This window comes from Panicum hallii, chromosome 2 (assembly GCF_002211085.1).
Source record: "Panicum hallii strain FIL2 chromosome 2, PHallii_v3.1, whole genome shotgun sequence".
Lineage (NCBI taxonomy): Eukaryota > Viridiplantae > Streptophyta > Magnoliopsida > Poales > Poaceae > Panicum > Panicum hallii.
In genome coordinates, this window is record NC_038043.1 from 50487338 (window position 1) to 50505103 (window position 17766).

Genomic DNA, 17766 nt, shown 5'->3' on the forward strand with positions numbered 1-17766 from the left:
CTATCCGCCGCAGCTGACCATAACCCCTTCCATTGTTTAGGTAAAATTTAAATTCTTCACTAGCATTGTGGTGGCTGGATTCCAAGCTATTATGGCACTCACAATCTAAATCAGAATTATCCATCCAATCAAAACCACTTATTTGACTGGCTTCATTTTGAGAATTATTGTCTGAGCCAGACTGTGATCTATCCATCAGGTCAACGAATCCATTACTAGACTCTGCACGTCGTTAAGAGAACTACGCCTCTGGGAAGATTGGAATGGATTTAATAATTTCATGAACACACTCAAAAGGGACAGTCCATTGACTGCATCTGAAACAGCTGCCGAAAGTGGGACACTAAATTTCTTGGGGAAATTTGGCTAGAAGACACCGTTAAAACATGTCTTTTGCTATAGACCACTAAAAAATGATGTCTTTGTTACAAGACACTATGAATTCATTCATAGTAATTTGCTGTAGGACACTATGTCATTATTATATTCAATTTTAGTGGATGGCTAATTGGATGGACTATTTTGCCCTCACCTATCTCTTTATGGACGGGACGGGGCATGGCGTCCATGGCAGGGCGTAAGGACTGCAGGTTGCGGTGGCGGAATGTTGGGGCGGCAGCTGCGGCACCCTGACCTGGCATCTATAACAGAGCACAAAGCTAAGACATGGAGGCTAAATCTAGCTTTGACAATGGGAGGCAAGGAAAGGGCGGACGTTTGAGCTTTGCACCGGCGGCAGGGGTTTTCGATTTGGTCGGCGGAAAGCTTAAGCAAGGGGTCCAAAAGTCGATTTGGGCAGCTTAGAGCTCAAGTGCAGCGATGGGAAGCTCAATTTGGGCAGCAGCTAGCTCGAGGTCGGCGTCCTGATGCTGGGATTTGCCGATTTGGGCGGCAGCTAGCTTGACGTCCGCGACCGGAAGGCGGAAGCTCGATATGGGCAGCAACTAGCTCAATGTCGGCGGTGGGAGCTCGATTCCAGCAGTAGGAAAGGAAACTCGACTTGGGCACCTGGAATTTTGATTGTCGAGTTTGCTCATCAGCTCTGTCGAGTCCATGGCCATCTGCCCATCTCCACCACCGGCCGCACCGCTCCTTCACCACGAATCAGCCAGGCAGGGCCGTGCGCAGCTGTCAGGAGGGGGCCCTGCCGACGGGAGCATGGCTATGGCCGCGCCACCGTGGTCCAACAACTCGTCTTCCCCGTCGCCTCCGGCCTAGGTGCCCCATCGACGCCCACGCCGCGACGCCCTCCACCCTATCTTCAACGCCGCAGGGGGCGCCCCCTGCACCATCCACCCCGTTCGCCGCGCACGGGCTCCGCGTGCGCCGTGAGCGAGAGCCTCCACTGCCTCCACCTTGCTCCTGTGTGGCTTTTCGAACAGACCTTCAAAATAAAGATCCACTTGTATCTACGTATCTTGTGAAGAGACCTTTAAAATAAAGATCCACTTGTACATGTCGTGAATATTTTTCAATAACATATAAATTGCTTTATATATAATACCAAAATAATTAGTTAAAACTAGCCGATCAACCTCAACATTTGCTGCCGCACGAACTAACTAGAATTAATATAAAAATAAGACTTATAGCTAATAATTATAATTATCTATCCACGTCCCCTTTCATCTATTAAATATTCTAACACATACTCTAAAATATATATTTATTATTATCTAGTTGCAATAGATTTCATTTTGTATCACACCTCCATATGTATTTGATATATATTTAATTGAATCATTTGTTTGTGAATTTGTATTTTTATCTTTTTTATCATACGAATATACGGTGACACATATCGTGGGTAGTATGTTTATATAAATAATATATTAATAATGATATAAATAGTAATTTAGAATTTTATATTGGTGCACTTTGATATTTTTGTTATAATTATATAATTTAGATTCAGATTTAGAGTTACTTTAATTTTTAATCATGATATTGTTATCGCCATAATTTAGCTGGACCAGAAGGTGGGCCGCGAGCAAGATGGGCTCAAAGGATAATTGTAACGGGCTTGCAAATCGGTCCCTGCGTGGGCGTTTCAAGACCAGGATTGGCCATGTATCTAGATAGGTGTGTGCGTTTAAATTAATTTAGATAGAGATAGTCAGGATTCATATCGTAGTCAGTTAGGATTGATTAGGAGAGGCAAGTCTCCGGACTATAAATATGTACCTTGGATTACGAAAAAGAAAGAACATAAAACCATTCGCAAAGCAACTCTCGGCGCATCGCCACCCCTGTTCTAGGGTTTCTCTCGGATAAATGCCGTGCAGCTCCGATCACGCTTCGCGTGATCGGGGCGGCATCGTTCCTGCCTGTTTGCCTCTGTGTTTCTTGTACTGAAGCGTTGTTGATAGCGAGTAACACTAGTTATCTTAACGTTTATAAGGATGCATCGGCTTTTCATATTGTATTCATGCGTTGCCTGTCACCTGTAAACATTTAGTTGTCCTCGTGCCTGATTTTGGGTACGAGGGCAGCTGCTCTGTTTTTTATTAGTAGATCCAATCTGTTATAGTTAGTCTTTGTTTATCAAAGATTTAGCTTAATATCCGCATGATTAGGCCCTTCAATCAAGTTAAATGATCCGGCAATACGTTTGATACTTTGTATTAACCTAAAGAGGGATTGTTCCGGGAATCGGCTTTCTGTTGGTTTTTAGGCCTCTGTTTAGGTTGTTATTCTGTTATCTTCCGTATTTGTTAAGCTTAACTACGCGTAGGATGTTCCGGTTATGCGATGAAAGTTTTAATCGTCGTAGATTGAATTAGCTTATTGATTACAAAGCAAGTTTATATTACCATCGGATATGCGCGCCTTGTTTAAATACTTATATCCGATCTGATACGGGGAGACAATCGGCTTTTTACAGCCGATACCGGGAATCACCCGATGAGCCGATCACGATTCGGACTAATGTTTAAACGTGTCTGTGCATGCAGAAAATTAACTGAAATCATTTCTACACCTTCCTGATTAGGTACAAGGTTAGGTGGCACGCCTAGCAACCCAGACGTCAGGTCGTGTGCCGGATCCTGGGCCATTGACCGAGGGATCGGGGCCCACCAGCAGCCCCGGGAGCCTCCCGAATCCTCGTGTTGCCTGTCGCTGCTCGCCGGTGGGTCTTGACCGACAACAGATATAATTGGATAATTTATATGTAAATTTAGAGAGTTATTTGCATTATTTTTATGATGGCATAGGTTGGTAATTTACACAAAGATTAGGGGTTACTTTAGTTTATTTTCATAATGACAGAGGTGGGTAATTTAGATACATGTTTAGGGGTTATTTTAGTTTATTTCGTAATAGCAGAGGTGGATAATTTATTAGAAAAGATAATAGATCCAATGAATATTATGATTAGAGTTGTCGGATTGATGGCCGAATATTTATAATTTTTGTAAGAATTTCTAAAGTTGGCTATATCATGCAATAAACATTCATCTATACCAACAAAGTTGTTTATCCTAATTCACTAATCACACCAAGCAATCTATCTTCGCAATATCAACACCAATATTCACTTAACTAAACTTACACGTGTGAAGCAATATTATATAAAGCCATAAGCAACTTTTGCAAAAAAAATTATAAACAAATTAGAATACACTAAGAAGTATTTTCTCTCAAAAATATATCATTGAAGCATAGTGACATGAGATCTTGTAACAAACACAGCAGTGTAACCGGATTTTGAGTTTGATGCTCGATTTGAAATTACAATCTTTTTATTTAGAAATTATGTACATACACACACCTATCTGTTCTTTTCCTCCCCTCATAAATGCATGCACGCGCTTACGTCATTCCTCCTTTTTCTTTCTCTCCTTATCCTTTTACGTGCATGCACACACCCTGATATGTTTTCTATGCCCTCAATTGATCCGATGTCATACCAATATTTTATAATACGGCCAGCCGTAAATTGGCCGTGTTCAAAAAGAAATTTACAGCATCCATGGAGAAACACTGGGGCCTGCGTTGATGTAGAAATTTACCTTTGCTTGCAGCTTTAGTTCGAAACGAATTAACTTGTCGCGCTCGTAAAAGCTTTGGCTCGATCATGATGAGATTGCGTGCAAAGTGGATTCAGTGACAGAATATATGAGAGTAATCATGGCTCGGTAGTTGCTACATGGATCATGATAGGAAACGAAACAAAAAGAAAAATACAAGGCATGCTGCCAGCGGTTTACAGTAGATACGTACTCCCTCCGTTTTCTAAAGCATGTCATTTCAGACAGGTTTGAAAAAATTAACGTAACAACGAAATGACCGATTTGCCCTTCAGATTTACCCCTAGCACGGCCAGATATTGCCAATCTCCCCGAGCGGCGCCGTCCTCGCCGAGATCCCGCGCGGCGCCGCCACCTCCCGTGCAGCCACCCGATGAGGCCGCTCCCCCACCGTGCCCGGACGCCCCTGATGCTGGACCTGACTCTCGGGGTCCTTATCCGCGGCGTCCGTAGCAGCCACCCCTGCGGCGAGAGAGAGGAGGCGACGCAGCGGCGCCGGTGGTGGCCAGCGGAGGTCCGGCACTGCGCGGTCCTCGGTAGCTCCTCATCTCACCTCTACAGCTCCGGCACTGCACGATTCGCTGGTGAGTTTGCCGCCCTGGCTTCTCCCTCTTCTTCCTCCTGCAGCTGCCGCTTCTTGAGCCCGCGCACCTCCGACACTGTCGCGGCGTGGGTCGGGGAGGAGCAGCGGAGGCCGAGCGAGACGAGCTCCGTGGACCGCCGCACCGCCCAAGCGACGCGTCTGATTGGGGAATGAGCAGCGGAGGTGGAGTGATTGCGGCGAGATTGGCGCGTGAGTCGGGGAAGGAGCAGCGATTTCGCGCGAGATGGCGGCGTGGCTCGGGGAGGAGCAGCGGAGGCCGAACTATCACAGCGTGGGTCGGGGAGGAGCAGCGGAGGCCGAGCTCTCCGGGACGGAGCTGGAGTGATAAGGGCAAAAGTGGTAAATGTTTTTTTCCATAAGTCACGACGTCAAATATTTAGACACTTTTTGAAATGAACTACGGCGTCATCCTTTTACGGGATGGAGAGAGTATCATACAAGGCCTGTACAGCTGGATCATTGAAGTTCTTATTATCAAGTTGTGAAATTTTATTATATATAACAAAGACGTACTAATGCATGGATACTTAATCCTCCATTATTGGCCTCCAACGGTGTACGTTTTGCTTGACTTCGCGGTGTAAACATGCAGACCTCACGCGACGCAACATAGTACCATCAAACTTGCACAATTTGCCAGCTAAAATATGCTGCTGTTGTGGCTCTGAAGGTATGATGCTGGTTTTTATGATCAGCTGAAGCTCCCTGGCACACATGTGGCTTGTTTAATTTCTTTTCTGAACTACCGAGAAACCTTGCATGTTCTCTGATGAACTGATGATTATCCATCTGGCCACCCAGTGGTGTAGCTTTGTGCTGTAAACGTGGACACTTAACGCCACGCACAATCCCTAGGCAATTTGCTTATTAAAATATTACTATTTTTTTTCTTGATTTGCTAGTGTATCCTGCCTGCACCCTCCATCCCAAATTTTCAAATTATTAGTCGTTTTAGCTTCTCTAAATGTATAGATTTTGCTATGTATACAGATATACGTCATGTCTACATGCATAGTAAAATTTGTATATCTAGAAAAGTTAAAATGACTAATAATTAGAAGGAAGTACTAATTAGTTGACTCTTCCTTTTTTTTCCCGGACTCTACTGAAGAAATTGTTTGTTCCTCTCCGAGTAGAAGTTTGCATTAGTTGAAACTGATGTCATGTGCAACTGCACACCTAATGAACAAAACCTGCCTACATATCTATATCTATTTTTAAAGCATATAAAATTTTCACCTAAATTTTTGGTTGGTCCGCCCTGTGTCATTGATAGATGAGCTTTAGTCCATCCCGTATACAAGTCGGACCAACCCTCCTCCGTCCACGACTTGATCATGTAGATCACTACGAATTAATGTATGGACAACTATACGTATCCGATATTTACACTAACTCTATCCGTAGTAACGTACGGACATATTAACGTACGGGCATATTTACCTAGTATGACATATGTATAGAGCAAGGATTCGGCACCCTCTAAACACAACCCGAAATGTTTCGTTAAGGCCAAAAACCATCTGACGAAATAGGAAAAGCCATGAGGGACATTTTTTTAATCGAGACAGGAGCCAACACGGAAGATGACATGCCGTGTTAGCTGTTAGGTTTGATACGGTGACGTTTCAGAAGATTATTCCCGTCGACCACACTTTTCTCATGTGTCAATAAACATTAGCATACAACTACATATGTATATATAAGAATAGCTTTTCTACGGTACTTCAAAATGATCTTGGAACTAGGAGGTAATAGTTCACCCATAATTATTATTTTTAAAAAGAAAAGGATAAATTAGCAAGAGATTACCTTTTTTTTTTGGATTTTACTCCAAATCTTTTAAAAAAAATTCTAGCGTGACATGCATAGTTGTTGTATTGCTTTTTCTAAAAAAAATTAGCACGATATTCTTACTAGCGTGACATACTTGTTTGCCTGTTCGTTGTCTTGTTTTTAATTCTCTAGCGTGACATGGTTGGTTGTTGGTAGAGTAATGTTTGAATAAAAAATAAAACGTGACATGCTGTAACATGACACGAACGCATATATAAGAAACTTCTGCAGAGCCAAAATGGTGGAAGTAAACCTAGCTTGAGCAGAGTCAAGTGCTCGAGCACACATACAGCAGCCCATGGCCACGCAAACAATCATCAATAGTGCTCCGGCTACTAGGAATGCTGAGTCTGAGATCGTCGATGACATGCGCCCGTTCCTGCGCACCTACAAATCCGGCCGCGTCGAGCGGCTCATGCCCGACACCTTCGTGCCGGCGTCCGAGGATCCGGGGGACACCGGCGTGGCAACCAGGGACGTCGTCATCGACCCCGCCACCGGCGTGTCGGCGCGCCTCTTCCTCAGCGTCGGCGCGGTCGCGGCGGGCAGGAGGCTCCCGCTCGTCATCTACTTCCATGGCGGCGCCTTCTGCACCGGGAGTGCCTTCTCCGAGCTGTTCCACCGCTACGCCGCCTCCCTCTCGGCGCGCGCGGGAGTGCTCGTCGTCTCCGTGGAGTACCGGCTGGCGCCGGAGCACCCCATCCCCGCGGCCTACGAGGACGCGTGGGTGGCGCTCCGGTGGGCGGCCTCCCGCTCCGACCCTTGGCTCGCCTTCCATGCCGACCCCAACCCCACGCGCATGTTCCTCGCCGGCGAGAGCGCCGGCGCGAACATCGCGCACAGCATGGCGGCGCGTGTGGCCGCCGACGGTGAGGACATCCACATCGAGGGCATGGTCCTCCTGCAGCCCTTCTTCTGGGGCACCGAGCGGCTGCCGGCCGAAACGGACCGCCACGACGGGCCGGTGTTCTCGCCGGAGTTAGTGGACACCCTCTGGCCGTTCCTGACGGCCGGCGCTGCTGGCAACGACGACCCTCGCATCAGCCCGCCGGCCGGGCAGGTCGCGTCGCTGCCGTGCCGGCGCGTGCTGGTCGGCGTCGCCGCGAAGGACGTGGTGCGGGACCGCGGGTGCCGGTACGCGGCGTGGCTGCGTCGCGGCGACAGGTGCCGCGAGGTGACGCTCGTGGAGTCCAAGGGCAAGGACCACGGGTTCCACCTATACCGGCCGGAGTGCGCCAGCGCCGTGGCGCTCATGGACCGCGTCGCCGAGTTCATCAACGGGTGGGCGCCGTCGGTCATCGCCGACGCCGAAACGGAGCGTTTGCATGCGCGGGAGGGCACGAGCAAGACGGGCAGGGCCGCGTCTGGTGACGGACCAGATATGGAAGTCAGCGACAGCCCAGGGCTGAAGGCACGGAATGCTTTGGCAGCTAAACGCCCAACGCCGCCGGCGGCGGCAGCAAGTTTTCAACTAGAGATCGGCCTAGCCAGTTCTAGTGAGATGATCCAAAGGCGCCCATTTGCTCCAGCAGATCTAGGAACCGCTGTGGCTAAGAGTCGCCTGTAGCGCTCATGGCCATCGCATTCTAAACCTTTTAGAGCTTGTGTCATGTTGGTTACGAATTGTTAAACTGTATGTATCAGTTCATTGTATAATTATTGTGAAATAAAACTAGGAATTATTAGTAGTTTGTGTTGATGTCTTAAGTTAAACTGTATGTTTTCTTTTAAAAAAAGGAGCCTTGGTTTATTACTCAGAGGTAAAGTTACATTCCCGAACAATAATAATTTTTCTGATGCGTGCAAACACAAAACCGCCTAATGTCCAGATCGTCTTGCCAGCAGGGCAAGCTCTAGTCATAGGCTGGCACCGCTCTCTCTTCGTATGAACTACTACAATCTCCGGTAGCCTCCGTCGAGCTTCTACAGCTTCGTTAAAATAAGAGTAAAATGCATGGCCGACCCTCGAACTTGTCTTGGAGTGTTATACCGGTTCCTAAACTCCCAAACTGCATATTTAAATTTACAAACTTGCTAATTATTATATAGGAGGTCCAAATCTCCATAGTTTCCATCAAATGTGTCCAAGTGGCAGGCTGATTAGACGACGATGTGGACATGACATGTGGGCCCTCAGCCTCGGTGAGAAGGAGGAGAGGAGATGGAGCTGGGGAGAGAGAAGATGGAGAGAATATAAGTGGACCTGATTATGTGGGCTCCACATATCAGGTCCATTTCAATACCAGTCAGCACTCATGTGATTTAATTTAATACCAAATATCTGTGATTTGGATCTCGTATAATACAATTAGCAAGTTTGGGAATCTGAATGTGTATTTTGGGAGTTTGAGGACCAGCATGATATTCTGAGCCAAGTTCGAGGACCGGAGGTGCATTTTACTATGAAAATAATTTATAACAAAAGAGTATCAATATTTATGACGTACACCTACGAAAATATATTCCATGGTTCTTACGCAAGTCTAATCTTATCTTCTATCAGCACGTGTCAGTCTCCCACAGGATAATTTTCAGCAGCAACGAACTCCATTATTGTTTTTCTTTTTTTTTCTCTGGCGATCAGTTTATCAGCCGGCGGTCAACAACTGGCGATGGCGAGGTGCCGCAGGTCGCGCCTCCTTCAGACGCTGCTACTTCGTAGTTCGTACTTGGCAAGAAAGATTTGCCACAGGAAACGGATGGACCAGGTAGAAGCGGAGTAGAGACGGTCGTTGGGGAGCCCCAGCCCCAGGCCCAGGCCCCAGCATGTACGCATGCGCGGGCACGCGCGCCCAGCCGACCGCTCCCCGCCCTTGCCGTCCAGCCCTGCATCCCGGCCTTTCCTTCCCCAAGCTCGCGCTGGCCAAACCGAGCCTGGTGCCTGGCGGTCGTCTCCGGGTTTAGTTTTATCTCCGGTGTTGCCGCCGCGCCTGTCGTCGTCCTCCGCTAGCTGGCGGTCGGGCTAGCTTCTCCTCCGCCCTTAGCTGCTTGCTCTTGTTGCCGTGACCAGAGAGATCGAGGGAGCTAGGGAGATCGATCGATGGAGTGCCTGCTCGGGCTGCTCAAGGTGCGGGTGGTGCGAGGGGTGCACCTGGCCATCTGCGACCCCCTCACCCACAGCAGCGACCCCTACGTCGTCCTCCGCCTCGGCCAGCAGGTAAACCGCCGCCTCCGATCCTGCTCCGATTCCGACCATGCTGTCCCTCGCCCGATCCCTAGCTTCGTCTCCCTCTCGATCTTGCTATGTATGGCCTACACCAAGCCATCTCGTTGCAGTTGAATTGCCATTTGCCAATTCCACCTCGTAGCATTTGACCACAACAAAAGAAGGAAGCAAGGAAAGGTGAGAGGCTCGTTTAGAATCAGAGTTTGGGGAGTTCATCATCAGGCAGGATGTCTCCCACGAGATGGGCGGCAGAGGGAGCCAGGCCATGCTAAGGCTAGGGTTACGAGCAAGAGGGGAGGAGGCAGCAAGGGCGCGCGGTGCTAACAGCCAGTCGTGGAAAAGGAGATAGTGGGGATACAGTGCCGTAAGCAGCAAGGAGGAACAAGAATGTGTATTGCTCGATTATGCAATCAGGGGCTTTTATTTATGTTGTGACATAATGTTTATCTAGTTTGATTTGATGCCATTTTAGTGATAATAATGCGAAGCCGTCAGTTTCCTCTGTTTGGAATGGATTTTAGATTTTTAGGGGCTTGCCCTTCCTGGTGGACTTTGTCAAAACACGTGGCAAAAGCACACAGGATATAAGAAAACTTTACTTATTTTTGTACCTATATTTTTCCTTCTTAGTATACATGCATAGATCAAACCTGTCCCCTGCGAACTAAAGAAAAACCTTTCCAGGAAAAGCTAGATCTCGTCTGAGTGTTTTTGAGATCCCCAAAATTTGAATTTTGCTCTCTTAAATTGTGCCAAAATTTGTCCTTAGCCAAGGAAAATTCAAGTGTTTTATAGCCTACCAATACCTATTTTTTGTACCTTAGCTACAGTCAGTTTATATGGAAATTAAGGTTAATTACTATGAGCCTGATCGACTGGTTCCACTGATTTCACTGCCCAGCAAAGAATTATTTTTTTCAACTCTTGTTTTTTTTATAACCCGCGAAAGTTTATGTGTACTTCTCTATTCTTAAGGATCTCTTGCATTGCCACCTTTTGCATCTTAGTCCTTTAACATGTTACGTGGGAATTTGTTTCCATATATTGCGCAGAAAGTGAAGTCAAGTATAAAATATCACACAATCAACCCGGAATGGAACGAGGAGCTCACCCTATCCATCACAAACATGATGCACCCGGTCAAGATTGTAAGTTCATCACCATCATCTCCATGAACAAATAAAATGCAGCAGCAGCCTTCAGCTTTTTCCAGGCCGCCACTGTACCCCTGATGAGAGGTCGAACTCCTCGCCTCTGGCGCTTTGGTTGACGTCAGGAACTCTTCGACCATGACACGTTCACCAAGGACGACAGCATGGGCGACGCCGAGTTCTGCATCCTGGACTTCGTGGAGATCGCCAAGCGGGACCTGAGCGACGTCCCCGACGGCACGGTGATGAAGACGATCCACCCGGAGAAGGCCAACTGCTTCGCCGCCGAGAGCCACATCACGTGGAAGGACGGCAAGGTATCCCAGGACATCGTGCTCAGGCTCAGGAACACCGAGACCGGCGAGCTCGTCCTGCACCTGCACTGGGTCAACATCCCGGGCGTCGCGCGGTGAACCCTCCGGTGGGACGGCGACGCCTGCCCAGCTGGTTTTACATATGAAAAAAAAGTAATGTAAATGTTGCTCCGTCTACTACGAGGTACCCAAAATAAGCAAACATCCTGAGGAGATCATGGATGTGTAATTCGTAAGGTACTCGGAAGGATTATGCTACTGGGAGCAATGCTCTGTTTTCAGTTTGGTTCCGCATAATTTCCGCCGTTTCTCGATCCACAGAGATATATGTTGTGAAGGCATGTCAATTTCATACTGCAGTAATGTGCCTTATTGACCATGTTGGCACAATTCCATTTATCAGTAGGTACCATGTACAGCAGCAGCAAAAAATGCTTCAACAAAAACTGAAAATTCAGGTTTGGCCAACCGCAGCGGTCTTGCTCCTGATAAAAAAAAAACAGTTTTTGCAGAACTTCGGATCAATCAATCAGTACAGAACTGACAATAAGCATGATTGAAAAATGGAGGAGAATTCAACGGATGTAGTCGTAACAGCAAATAGGATGAAGTGGGTAATTTCTCTCATCTGATACCTCTCCTGGACTAAGTTTTGGAGTGTAAAAAAATACTAGTATATACAACATTCATGACCTAGCTAGTATGTACAATTGTCTTTCAAACCTGCAAGGGAGCATAAGAACAGAAGAATGGACCCAAACCAAGTCACTGTTGCAGTGTTTCTGTCTGTCACCTAGCTAGGAAAGCAAATGTGGCGAGCTTTCATTGTTGCTGCTTCGAGAGCTTTCAGACGGGCGCTGATGCTTTGTCATTTGCACATCCCGGGTGAACTGGGTCCTTGATTTTGCGTAAGGAGCTTCCCTTGCTGCAATGAATGTCAGTAAAGTCGGTTTATTACAGCCCAAATCTTTGTAGATCATTGCTTTAAGGTCATATCACTGTTCACATTTCTTACCTGCAGCTAATTTTTGGGCGCGGAGAATGTTCTGCCGTCTTTTCCACCAGCACGCTGCAAACACGACTAGAAACAGAATAGCTAAAAGCATCCCGAAAGCCATGCCGATTTTTGCAGCCACGGATAGATGAGGGCCACATTCTCGTAACCCAGGAATTCCACACAGTCCAGCGTTGTCGGTGAAGCTGCAATTTTGTTGCAGAACTATCAAGTTACCTTACCAATCAAGTTAGTATTCAAGTAAATGATAACTCAGGTATGTGTACAAGATGGTACAAATGATGTTATGCATGAGAAAAATTTGGCAGCTTGTACACAATCATGTACAGTGAGAACCTTCAAAGGGGTAGGTATTTTATTTCAAATTGAATGCTTTCTTACTTAAATCTAGCTCTGTGCAGAGGCCTTCCTCCTAAATTGGCTGGAACCCTTCCTGACAGACGATTGCCATTCAGATTCCTGCATATGAGAAATTCTTTTAGAATTTAGATTTAGAGGAAGGAAATCACAATTTTGAAATGCCAATCCAGAACTGAGTAACATGCATAACTAATCCACTCACAATATCTGCAGCGACATCAGCTGGCCAAGGCTCTCTGGAATAGATCCATTAAGCTCATTGTATGACAGATCCCTGTGAAGATAGTTACAAAAGTCAGTTTCATACGAAACCAATTATTTGATCTAAGTGATAAAAAAAATTGTTCCAGCAAATTTGAAAGAAAAGGTATCGGAAATGGCAGCAACATGAGCTGAATTCCAGTTGAACCAGTATTTAGTTTTCTACTTGTAATACGCCACAACTCGCAAGATGCAAAAAAAAGAAATGGCAGTAACATGAGCTGAATTCCGGGCCTGCTGGCAGCTAATAAGCAGCCTGAAAAGTCACAATAAATAAATAATCATGAAGTACAGGGGTCACTGGCAATTCTAATTTGATGATGCAAGATGTATTAACTGCAATCATCTTTTCTGATGTCCTGTATCCTACTGTTACTTTGCATGCGAATATTTCTGCCAACAAAATAAATTTGCCCTACAACCCACCTATTCAAGATCAATTAGCATCATACATCAAACAGCTGGAAACACAATGAATATGGAAATATCATTAACAAATGCTTCATACTCTTCATTTCACCAGAACGGCATATTATGGCTTAGACTGTCCAAGAAAGAACATAAATATCAGACACTGAACTACACAGCAGTAAAGTGCACTTACAGTACTTGCAGAGCAGAGATAGTACCAACAGAGGTTGGAATGTTCCCCTTTATGCTATTGCCGCTCAAGTTTCTGTTGACCAAGATAGGCAGTTACTTCTGTCAGATTAAACAGAAATGCTAGTACATTCTGATGACAGTAAGGAACATGGTAACTCCATTTAGGGTTTAGGTTTGATGGACCATAATCCAACCATTTTTCACATTTTAAAAATTTTAGCCTTCATCTAATGGAAAGAGTTTGCAGGGTTTTTTTACTACCAAAATATGAAACAAGAATCAGTCATATAGTTAAAATTATTGTAAGTATGTTAAATAACTCAACAAAATTAGTTGATTTCCATGCATGTGCATAATAACATCATCTCGGATTTTCTGTATTGCCCTTCAAATCTATTTTCAGATGCCATAGAGGAAATAGAAAACGGCATTACATTGCTTATTGATGCTTCAACACAATTCCAGCGGTCCTCTATGTGGCATGGTTTATTGTAATACACGCATTAACAAACAACTGCAGAGAGTATTCTTAATATGTGACCTTCATCCTACCAGTTGATACAAGAGTAGTTGAGAAAATCACCCCCCCCCCCCCCCCCCCCCACACACACAAAGTGCAACAGCTATGTTTTTCAAAAGCTAAACCAATGATGTTTGGGTCCAATGCCATAGTGTTTCATCCACCAACCAATTTAACAAAAAGTCTGTCGATGGAAGGCAGAAAATATACTTGAAAGATAGCAAAAATTGTTTCTTCAAAGAAGGTTTTCAAGTGGTCATATCTTCATGTCAGTGTTGTACAAAAAGACTCACATGCTTTGCAGATGTTGCAGCTTAGATATGTCACCAGGTATAACCCCTCTTAAACCTTGGTTGTCAAGACCTCTGCATATTCAAGGAGCAGTGTTAAATACTTGCAGCAAAAAGTATATCAGTTACCACTGATGCAAAATGCATATAGAAAATAAAAATGTTCTGGTTAAGCCTCTAAAATATGACAATTCAACAGCTAAGAAAAAATCATGAAAATCCAAATGATTAAACAATCCTATAGAAGAACTTAAATTGTTCAAATCAACTAGTATCTCTGATCAGTCCTGCAGGATGTCACATGGGATGACATTGCAAATAATAAAGGCAGTATTTTGAATGCATAATACAACAAAAAGGTGCCAATATTTGTAATGCCTGGAGTCACTAGAATTCTTACTTCAAGTTCTCTTAAAAAATACCTTAGGACTCAAATATAGGGTGTCTCAGTTGGTGTCAGCTCAAGGAAAAATTGGGCATTCAGTTAAAGATTAGTATGCTCATTTGCTCAAACTTTGCAATCTATTCTTGGTGCTGAGCTTTTTCTGTTTGTTGGGCTTGGCAATCAAGTTCGGGAATCAGTTTAATCTTGCACACACCTCTGTATAATGTGAAGTCACTAGAATGCATCTAACACATATAACTTTTCTGCTTGAACTAAATAAGATGATAGTATCTGTATAACAGCACATCGCTTGACGTTATATGAAAAAAAAAAAGTAGTGAATAGGTTTTCTCAGTTCCCCAAATGATAAAAAAAAAACAGAATCTGTTACGAGATTTCTAACAAACTAGTCATAAAAATATCGATATTTGTGTCATGGACCCGCATGATTTAGAGACGTACAATCCATCAATAATCCAATTCCCTTTGGTGCTGTCAAACTGGCAGTCAACTCCACTCCATGGATGCTGCTGTGGAACACAGGGGTCACCATTCCAGCCAAATCGAAGAGGAAGACCAAGTGAACCCTTCAATGTGCGCAATGCACTCACTGTAGGTCATTGAAAACAAAAAGATTTATACATGATAATCATTATAGCAACATGTTACTTATTAAGTTCAATAAAATCTATGTATATCCAAATGGTCTTTTAACCTTCTCAATTTTCAATGTTAGATGATCCTCTGCAAGATTCCGAATAGAAGACTAGAAACAATCACTATCAAGTTTTGTAGTGCTAGAAACAACAGGCAAGTGAGTTTGGAGGGTATTAAACAACAACCTTCTTGAGGCAAAGTCTTCTTTTCAGCTGGTATTACCTCAAACACCTCAATGGCACTAATAATGGCACGGGTTCCTTTCACAGGTTGTAAGATGATTTTTAGTGTTGTCCCACTGACAGCTACAGTTTTATTCAGAACAAGTGCAGTAAAACGCTCTCCTGTCATCCGGATTATATCAACATCCTTAAATGCAGTGTCTCCATTGATGAGTACATCAAATACTCTTTGCTCTTCTGCAGTCACACCATTATCAATCTCTGCAAAGTGAAGCCATACGGAATAGTTCTTGTTTGGTGTAACATCCATTTCGAAGGACAAGCTCGGTTGCCTATCAGTGCCCACAATAGCTGATTGGTATAGGCTTTGAGGGTAAAAATTCGGAGCAAGCAATGTCTCTGCTATAACATTCTCGGTTGATATAGACTGATCATCAGAACTGGATGATAAAGTTTGTAATCCTAACCAGAATCTGTCCCCACCCCAACGGATACCACGCAGATCTTCATCAAAAGCAGGCTTTCCAGAGCCACATTTCAACCTTTTGGCTGTTCTAAGTACTGTCCCCTTTCCCAATGAAGGGCTGAAGTTATAGGAATTATCATCAATTTGGAGAACTTCAATAGAAAGAATAGATGGATCACCATGACCTGTGCTGTGGAAGCAAACTGATAAGCTAGAATCCTGAACAAAAACCAAAGCTTCTGCAAATGTCTTCTCATCATCGCTGCTCCAGCCCAAAAGCAAAGAACTGAATAGGGTGGCCTCAACAGAAACATCAAAAATTGGCTCGCTGTCAAGACTAGGATTATCCAGTAAGCCAAAGAAAAGCCTGACTTGATAGTGCCCATTGGGAACGTTGTTGATGTCGTAGCAATTCTCAGGGCCATCAGATAGTGGGAAATAACGAAGTGTTTTCAGCGGAGGGATGATAAAGCTCGGGCGAGTGGCATTTGCAAACCTGCCTCCGGTATAACCAAAATCTCTGTACCACAATGTGTTTGTAGGCGACGTTCGGACATCATCAAAACTTCCACAGCTTATACGGATGGTAAATGGTTCTGAAAATAAGCATTCATTTAAAATCCTAAGACAGAGAAATTGAACCAACCAACTGGTGTAAATCGCTGTACCGTGTGAGTTAGATAGACAGAGCAAGTGTTCCTTTGAATTAGGAATGTCTAGTAAACTGAAGGGAAGGGTTTGCAAGTTTGCTTTTCTTCATCCGTACTTAGTTTCACATGCGGACATGCCCCCTTCCTATTTAGTCCTAGCTTGAGCAAGCTTTATCTTAAAGATGGGAAAATTAGCAAATGTATGCAGATGTCAGCAAGAAAGGGCAAAAACTAATATCAAGTTCCTCAAAATGGATAAGACTCAGTTCTTCATCTCGTCAACGGCCCAAAATGCAAGAAAGCGGAGGTGATGCTCAGCACAGAAATGGACCTAGAGCTAAACATAGATGTATATTCTGGGAAAGTTTCAGGGCTGGGACCAAAGAACAACTTATTTGGTCCCGATTGCAACACTAGACCAAAACTCGAACAATTGGGGCGAACTTTTTCCTTTTTTATGCTAGGAATTGGAGGAATCTAGCACTGCCGGATTTCGAGATAAGAAGAAAGAAGAAAGAAAGCAAAATAAACACAAAAATTGACTGGAAAGTTCTAGATTTCGCTACGGATGCAATACATCAGCACGGCCATAAATGCAAGAACTTGGCAGCCACTATGCCGCATTTAGCAAGATTTCAACAGGGGAACAAAAGCTCAATCTAGGTGGAAGCAAGGAGCAAGAAAGTTCACCTTTGCTTGCCGCAAGAACACCAAGAAAAGCCGGCCACACGGAGATGGCCAGCAGCCGCAGCCGCAGCTGCAGCACAGCAGGAGATCTCTGCCGCATTGCGCCTCCGTCCCCCTCCTCCTCTTCTTCTTCTCCTCTCTCTCTCTCACTCACTCTTTCACTAACTCTCAAAGTACGAGCCTTTTCCTTTGCCTTTGGAGCAGATGAGATTTCCCTTCAGAGCACGCTGAAATCTGCACGAACTTCCGGTAGAACTTGTATCCCCGTACAAACCGAGAGAAATTCCGTGCTTCTTTCAGCCGCGCCTTGCTCCTGTTTCTCTCCACCGGTGAAGGCCTAAAGGATCGAAATGGGCTGTGTGGATTTGAGAGCAGAGCAGGAATGAGTAGAGCAATGGCGATTAGACGGAGCTTAGTAATGTTGCTTTTATGACAGGAGTAATGGCGATTGAGGAGAGGAGTTGATGCGGTCACTGGATTTATTTTCCCCCCTTTTATTTGGCTTGGGCACAGCCGCACAGGGGTTCTAGTGGAGCAGCTCACGTTGTCCCTGGATCTTGATGACGACTCACGAGCCACCACCCCGAG

General features: G+C 45.0%; 3 protein-coding genes across 4 annotated transcripts; 2 read left to right on the top strand and 1 right to left on the bottom strand.

The window, feature by feature from the left end:
• The first annotated feature begins 6751 nt into the window (after positions 1–6751).
• Positions 6752–8137, top strand: LOC112883362 (probable carboxylesterase 2). The gene has a single exon (XM_025948653.1). It carries the CDS (start codon positions 6770–6772, stop codon positions 8036–8038), a length of 1269 nt encoding a protein of 422 aa, XP_025804438.1. The 5' UTR covers positions 6752–6769; the 3' UTR covers positions 8039–8137.
• Positions 8138–9174: 1037 nt separating this feature from the next.
• On the top strand, positions 9175–11449 carry LOC112881522 (protein C2-DOMAIN ABA-RELATED 5-like). The gene is made up of 3 exons (XM_025946255.1): positions 9175–9628; positions 10690–10785; positions 10914–11449. Exons 1-3 carry the CDS (start codon positions 9512–9514, stop codon positions 11199–11201), a joined length of 501 nt encoding a protein of 166 aa, XP_025802040.1. The 5' UTR covers positions 9175–9511; the 3' UTR covers positions 11202–11449.
• A 186-nt stretch (positions 11450–11635) lies between these two features.
• LOC112881521 (receptor-like protein 4) lies at positions 11636–17668 on the bottom strand. 2 transcript variants are annotated; one of them, XM_025946254.1, is made up of 9 exons: positions 17182–17668; positions 15379–16437; positions 14999–15146; positions 14155–14226; positions 13343–13414; positions 12680–12751; positions 12499–12576; positions 12118–12321; positions 11636–12027 (listed from the first exon to the last, which is right to left on the bottom strand). In XM_025946254.1, the coding sequence occupies exons 1-9, from the start codon at positions 17276–17278 to the stop codon at positions 11949–11951; spliced, it is 1881 nt and encodes a 626-aa protein (XP_025802039.1). In that variant the 5' UTR covers positions 17279–17668; the 3' UTR covers positions 11636–11948. The 2 variants fall into 2 exon arrangements, with proteins under 2 accessions (XP_025802039.1, XP_025802038.1); XM_025946253.1 differs by having other exon boundaries at positions 12118–12302; positions 17182–17664.
• Between the last annotated feature and the right edge of the window lie 98 nt (positions 17669–17766).

Excerpts from the sequence above, each read along its gene's own strand:
- LOC112883362 (XM_025948653.1), top strand. The coding sequence starts at position 6,770 with ATGGCCACGCAAACAATCATCAATAGTGCTCCGGCTACTAGGAATGCT.
- LOC112881522 (XM_025946255.1), top strand. The coding sequence starts at position 9,512 with ATGGAGTGCCTGCTCGGGCTGCTCAAGGTGCGGGTGGTGCGAGGGGTG. Across the intron at positions 9,629-10,689 it reads TCCTCCGCCTCGGCCAGCAG|AAAGTGAAGTCAAGTATAAA; the intron begins GTAAACCGCCGC and ends TATATTGCGCAG. Across the intron at positions 10,786-10,913 it reads TGATGCACCCGGTCAAGATT|GAACTCTTCGACCATGACAC; the intron begins GTAAGTTCATCA and ends GGTTGACGTCAG.
- LOC112881521 (XM_025946253.1), bottom strand. The coding sequence starts at position 17,278 with ATGCGGCAGAGATCTCCTGCTGTGCTGCAGCTGCGGCTGCGGCTGCTG. Across the intron at positions 12,303-12,498 it reads CTGCACAGAGCTAGATTTAA|CTTCACCGACAACGCTGGAC; the intron begins GTAAGAAAGCAT and ends ACAAAATTGCAG. Across the intron at positions 12,028-12,117 it reads CGCCCAAAAATTAGCTGCAG|CAAGGGAAGCTCCTTACGCA; the intron begins GTAAGAAATGTG and ends CATTCATTGCAG.